The 7,272-nt window shown below is 34.2% G+C and overlaps 1 protein-coding gene across 1 annotated transcript; it reads left to right on the top strand.

The window, feature by feature from the left end:
• The first annotated feature begins 5,244 nt into the window (after positions 1 to 5,244).
• LOC131605843 (uncharacterized) lies at positions 5,245 to 5,829 on the top strand. Its single transcript, XM_058878149.1, has one exon. The coding sequence runs from the start codon at positions 5,245 to 5,247 to the stop codon at positions 5,827 to 5,829; it is 585 nt and encodes a 194-aa protein (XP_058734132.1).
• Positions 5,830 to 7,272: the final 1,443 nt, after the last annotated feature.

Raw genomic sequence — 7,272 nt, 5'->3', positions numbered from 1 at the left:
GTTGAATTTAATTTGCAAAATACTGTGAAAGCAACTTAACAAATAATGTCTCAATATATACATAATAAGAGCTATATCTTTCATATATTGTTTCTCAGTAAAATTTGCTTTTATCCAAAAGCAAAAGTGCAATGCGTTTCAAACAAGAATGCAAATTACCGTAATTCATTCCTTACCCAAGATTGAAAAAATGTACTATAGTCACACAAAAAAGCAACAGCAGCTGTAATATTCTAACATTATAGCATACGTTTTTATCTTTAATTCAAATTCAAGAAGAAGAAAAAAACACTCAAGAATGGAACAGATGAAACATAACATGTCTTTGCGACACTTAGCACATACTCTCTTAAAAACAAGCTTGCGTGGCATGTGAAACTAGTGACAGTTCTACGTGGCATATTTAGACAAGTGCCGTGCATGAGTGATAGGGAACAACTTATCTGTCGAGAAACCTCCCAACAAAAAATGGGTCCTACGTTATTACTCTCCTTAACTAGCAATTCAGATTCTGTAAGAAAGAGTGAAAAAAGGTTCTAGTTTTGTGTTTGCAAAATTGCATACTCTTTGAAATTTTTGGACTTTACTTGGATTGTTGTCTTTGCTTACCTTTTCATTTGCCATGCTATCTCCCAACAAACAAGTTATGCTTATTAGGCGTTTGTGGTAGTGTTCAATACTACCGATACCCATCACTTGATTTCCAACGGTGTTTTAAAAACCGAACCGAAACAGCGGGTCAAAGTAAATAATTTAAGAGGTTATCGGTCTAATCTAATTGTTGGATCAAATATGTTATTGAATCAGTGGAAATCGGTCAAAATTGAAAAAAATGAATCGGCAGTTTTGAAAAATTAGCATTTCAAATGTATGTTTTTTTTCCGGACAAAACGACGTCGTTTTAATAATTTTTTAAATCAAAAAATTAAAATATAATTAAATTTTATTCAAAATTTATTTCAAAAACCTTTCTCTTATTTGCAATTAAATTTGTATTTTATATTATTTTGTTGTGTGTGATGGTTATATTTAGAATTTGAATTTAATGAATCAACATAAGATTTTAAAATTTTGTAAGTGTCAGAATAGGGATCGGATCATCTAATTTGATCGATTTAATAAATATGTAATTTTATTATAGAGACCAATTTATTCAACCGAGTCATCCGATTTAATCTAATTTAGTCTTATGATTCGAGCAGAGTTCGGTCAATAAATCAGTGACTCAGTACTTTCAAGGATTTGATGACCAGTCTAATTTTTAAAATATTTTTTCAACGTCAATAAATTGAAAATCAATTATATATTAAAAATATAATTGTTATCATTTTTTAAAAAAATATTAGAATAAATTGAGTTTCAAACCACCATATTAAGGACAAAATAATTTTATGTATCATTTGGAACAAAAACAAGTTTGGTAATGTTGATGATAAATCTGTCTTGACTGAAAATTACTTAAAATCTGTTCAAAAGGAAATTGAGGATTATGGTTATAATGACATATTCCATGAAAGAGAAATTCAGGCTCAACATAATTTGAATTTAGCTTTGAATATGGAAGAGGAACTCTGGAAGGAAAAATCTAGGTTCAATTGGCACTTAAATGGGGATAGGAACAGTAAGTTCTTCCACACATATGCTAAAATAAAAAGAAAAACCAATCTGATTTCTTCTTTACTCATTGATGGCATAATTGAGACTGACATGACCAAGATTGAAAACCATATTGAAACTCATTTCACTAACCTTTTCAACTCTAACTTTCAGGAGCAAGACACGGGTCTTATTCAGACTGTCATTCCAAACCTTGTTAGTGATCAAACTAATGAGCTGCTTACCAGCATTCCCACTGATAATGAGATTTTGAATGTTGTCATGAGTTTAAACATTGACTCTGCTCCTGGTCTGGATGGATTTGGAGCTATTTTTTATGTTAAATATTGGGATGTGGTTAAAATTGATGTGATAAATGTTGTGAACCAATTTTTCTTCTAGGGCTGGATCCTCCCTAATTACAATGCTGGCACTATTGTGTTAATTCCTAAAACCAAAGATGCTAACTTGATCTTTTTAGACCTATAGCCATGGCTAATTTCAAATTCAAAATCATCTCTAAGACTTTGGCTGATAGGCTAGCCACCATCATTCCTTCTATTATATCTTGTGAGCAAAAAGGCTTTATAAGTGGTAGGAGTATTAAGGATGGGATCTGTCTTACTTCAGAAGCTATAAATATCCTTGGAAATAAATCCTTCAGTGGCAATGTGGCCCTCGCGATTGACATTGCCAAGGCTTTTGATTCTTTAAATTGGAACTTTCTTTTGAAAACTTTGAGTAGTTTTGGCTTTTGCAACAAACTTTGTCAGTGGATTCAGATCATCCTTCATTCTGCTACTCTATATAGAGGTTAATAGAAAAATGGTGGGCTATTTTAAATGTGCTAATGGTGTTAGACAAGGAGACCCTCTCTCCCCCCTTCTCTTTTGTCTTGCTGAAGATGTCCTAAACAGGGGCATCACTTCTCTTGTTAACGACAGTATGATCAACCTAATCAAAGCTAATAGAAACTTCAATGTTCCTTCTCACACTCTTTTCGCAGATGACATCATGATATTTTGTAGGGGGAATGCAAATCCATTAACTCTATTGCCAAACTCCTTTCTGATTATGCTATTAAATCTGGTCAGAATTGTAATGCAGCTAAATCAATCATGTACGCAGGTGGCCTAACTGTAGAAAGACACTGCAGACTTGTTGGAATCATGGGCTTCTCTAAAGCTATTCCTCCTTTTGTTTATCTTGGAGTCCCAATTTTTTTGTTAAGCCTAAAACTTCCTATTTTCTTCCTCTTGCAAACAAAATCAAACTCAAATTGGCTACATGGAAAGCTCACCTTCTCTCCATGGTTGGGAGAGCCGTCCTAGTTAAAACGGCCATTCAAAGTATGATGGTTCATAACAAAACCATCTATGATTGGCCATCGAGCATCATCAAAAGCATTGATGGTTGGACCATAAATTTCATATGGAGTTGTACTGTGGATAAAAAGAAATTAGTGACTGTAGCATGGAGCAAATGTTGTTCAAAGATTGTTGTTGGAGGTATTGGTATCATCTCTCTAAAGCATTACAACAAGGCTACCAACCTTCATCTTTGTTGGCAGTTCCTCAATAGAAATCAATCCTGGTCTGTTCTCTTAGCAGCTAGGGTCATGAGAAATGGGAGACTAATAAAGTACTTTATTAAATCCTCTCTTTGGAAAGGGTTGAGATACTGGCATGACACAATAATGGAAAATTGTCTTTGGACTCTAGGGAATGGAAATAAGGTGAACTTCTGGCTTGACAATTGGACAGGAGAAGTTCTAGCAAATGCTTACAACATTCCAACTAACTTTGATTCTAAGATTCTGACAACTGTTGCTGACTGTTGGGAAAACTGAAATTCTGGTGACAGCAGACTCAGATGTCATATATGGATGTCATGACATCTGATCTGACATAATAACACATACAACATAGGAATACAAATAACAGTGCAGAAAATAAATAACACACAAAATTGTTCACCCAGTTCGGTTCAACCAACCTACTCCAGGGGCTACCAAGCCAGGGATGAAGTCCACTATTAGCAGTATCAATTCTGAGCTAAACTCCCAGTTTATAACTCCTCACTTAATCACTACCCAATGACCGTTCTACCTAGGTTCTTCTTAAATATGGAATATCTCCATTCCACTCCCAATCATAGCAATGATGTCTAGCAGTCAACACCTCAGGCACTGCATCGACGGCCTAATCACAAACATTCTAAATACACAAACAAACATAACCTGAAGTTGCTTAACAGCTTCCTCCAAGAACACAACATCTCTTACCTACAGGATTCGAGATTCACACTAAACTTCTCTTGCTTAACAGCTTCAAGAATCACATATCAGTGACCATCCCACAATCCGGGTGGTTCACTTTACAGACTCAACCCTTAAAAACTACATTATTAAAATTACGGCTGGTACTAAATTTAGGTTACAAAGCTTCTATTTATAACCTATTCCCAACTAGACTTGGGCTTTCAATCACAACTATATTTGCTGTTACAAATCAGCAGATATCTTCTGCTAAAATATAGGTCTTTTAATCATAAGTTTCATAAATCATCTCCATAATTAGAAACTGCATAATCTTCAATATTCTGACTTGATTCTTTTGACCTTTAAATCGTAACAAACTGACATAACAAACTGTTGCTAAAATTTCTCCACAATATAAGCTCCAAGATAATCTCCACAAATATCTCCATAAAATATGCTCCAAGTAACAACAATAAGTTGTTACACTTTTGCAACGGATTCTCTTATAAAATCTTTCCACATTTAGTTTCCTAAATGTTCTCCTTAGATATAGATCCACATAGGATTCAATGTTTTATGAATATTCTGTTTCTGTTATAACAGAATCCAAAGTGTCAGCTCAAACACGATGTCATGAGTTGGTGTCATGACATTCTCTTCGACATGTTGTTCTAGCTGTTGAAACATTTCAACACAACATGTTTTTCCATTAAATAGAACCTCAACCTGCTTTCTCTTACAAGCTATAATTCTATTTATCCTATTGCAGCTAAATTAGTTTTACCAAACATAAAGCCAATCCTCAAAAGCACTAACAAAAAAAACAACTGGAGGCTTCATGCAAACATCATGACCTCTTTTCCTTCTCTCCTGGATAAAATCAGGCCCTACTCCATTCCAACTCTTGAAACTGAAGATGAATTAGCTTGGAAGCATGTGGAGCATGGCAAGTTGTCAATTAAAATTGCTTATGATTGGTTGGAAAAGGAAGTTAATGCTGACAATTGGAAGTCTTTCCCTTGGAGGCTTTTACACAATAAAATACCCAGTGATGATAATCTGAGTTTAAGGGGTTTTTCTTTCCCTCCATTTGCACTCTTTGTGGGAAATGTGAGGAAAACTCCCAACACCTTTTCTTCAATTGCTCTTATGTTGTTAATGCGTGGAGTTGGTTCAGTATGCAGATTGGCTCTCCCTTCATTATTAGTTCCACTCATGACTGTGTCCAGCTGCTGAATGGAAATTGGAATCCTCAAGCTAAAACTGTAATCAAAACTTGCTTGGTATTCATTCTGTATCAAATCTAGCAATCGAGAAACATGGCTAGATTTGAGAATATCCACATTCATTGGAAAAGATGTATTACTATAATCACTACTAGAGCTAAGATGGTAGGAAACCTGACTTCCAAAACAGCTGACAACGCCATCAATTTACATCCTAGGATTCAAAAGGATTCAATTGAGGTGTTGTGGAGCCCTCCCATAGGTGATTGGATCAAGTGTAATATCGATGGAGTGGCAGCCGGTTCTCCCTTACTTACGGCAAGTAGTGGTATCTTCTGTGACTCACAAGCTAACCATATCATTAGTTTCAGTGTCTCCAATGGTGCTGGTTCTCCTGCTATGGCCGGATTCTTAGCTGCCATAATTGCTATAGAGAAATCAATGCAAATGAAGTGGACTAAATTATGGTTGGAAAGTGACTGTGTTCTTGTTGTTAAGGCTTTTTCAAACCCTAACCTAGTGCCGTGGAATATAAAGTCTTGTTGGCTTACATGTTGGGCTTTTTCTATGTCCATCGATTTTAGAATCACGCATTTATACTGTGAAGCCAATTTTTGTGCGAATAATTTAGCTAATATCGGCTTAAAGAGCAAAAGTTCATCTTGGTTTAATTTTGTGCATAGTGATGTTAATTTGAATTACTTGTTAGACAAGGCGGGAACCCCTAGGCTTAGGCTTGTTCTATAAGAGGTTTTGGCTTGGTCCCCCTCTTGTGTTTCTTGTAATTCCTTTTCTTTTTGATTATTAATATATAATCTCTTTTTAATTAAAAAAATGGAATGAAATAGAGGCGTTTTCTTCATGGCAGAAAAAATAAGAGAAAGGGTAAATGAGAAGGAAAAAAAGCCGATGATAAATACATATATTTAAGTAACGTAGTAAGAAATTTTAAGGATTAACCAGCGTTAAACTTAGAATATATAGTTGTTAGCACAAAATCTGTAAGATAAATCTGAAATTTACCAAATAAAGAAAATACTAAATTATAGTATCTAAAAAGATGATCTTTAACTCACAGCAAAAGTGTTTAAATACTGACGAAAAAATTATTGAACTTTTAATTCAAAACAGAAATAAAATAGAAAAAAAACTCTAATAAACTTTTAATCCAAAACTGAAATAAAATAGAAAATTACTGAAAATATTAAAATGTTGTTTTTACTCCTACAAAATATATCTTTAATAAAACCATATTATTACGGTTGTTTAAAGAACGGTAGTAATAACTCATTTTCACACGCATGAATTTTTTATTATTTTATTAGAAGACATTTCATCAAGGTCCATACAAATAACTGTTGTGATAGATGATGTGTTACATGCTTCGATTTCGAGAGCACCAATAATTCTTTTGGTTACAAAAAGCGTTTGTCTTTATACTCTTACAAATATATTAAAATTAAAATACTTATTATCACGGTTATTACTAGAAATCGTTGTGAATAATTCTTACATTTTATTGCGGTTTTTCTTAACAATCGTGGTGATAAGTTTTATATATATTCCATCACAAAATTGTTCAAAATTGATGAATTGTTCAAAATTGCGCGTTTGAAGTTGTGTCTTCAACACTTTATTGCTCATGCTCCAAATACGCACCAATACCTACAAAATGCATTGAAAACTATCAAACAGTACACAAATAAATCAAAAACACAAATTATACACAATATGTACAAATCTAACTAAAACGTACGCATTCACGCACAAGTTGAGGAAAAAGAGACGATAAATGCTGCAAAACTATATACACAAATAACTACAATTTGACACTTATCAGCCAACTAAACTTTGAAAAACTAAGATATCAAGCAAAGTACTTCTTTTTGGATAAAGGTTTATGCTTAACAAATTACCAACTAGGGTGGAATTAACAAGGAGATGAGCCATTGTTATTACACATAATTTGGTTTGTCATTTGTGCTTCATTGAAGAAAAGGAAGATGCAAAGCATTTATTTCTTCAGTAAGCATCCTAGTGTGGAAGGAGTAGGGGTGGCAAACGAGCATGCTTGTTCTATTTAGGTCCGTCCTGCAAAAGTCCGTTTAAAATGGGGCGGGACTGTCATTGTTGAGGGTGCGGGCCTAAAACCTTGGCCCTCCCCTGTAAAAAAGTGAGGACGGGGCGGAC

This window comes from Vicia villosa, linkage group LG5, assembly GCF_029867415.1.
Source record: "Vicia villosa cultivar HV-30 ecotype Madison, WI linkage group LG5, Vvil1.0, whole genome shotgun sequence".
NCBI lineage: Eukaryota > Viridiplantae > Streptophyta > Magnoliopsida > Fabales > Fabaceae > Vicia > Vicia villosa.
The sequence above is the reverse complement of the archived record's forward strand: the minus strand, read 5'-3'. Positions and strand labels throughout refer to the sequence as shown.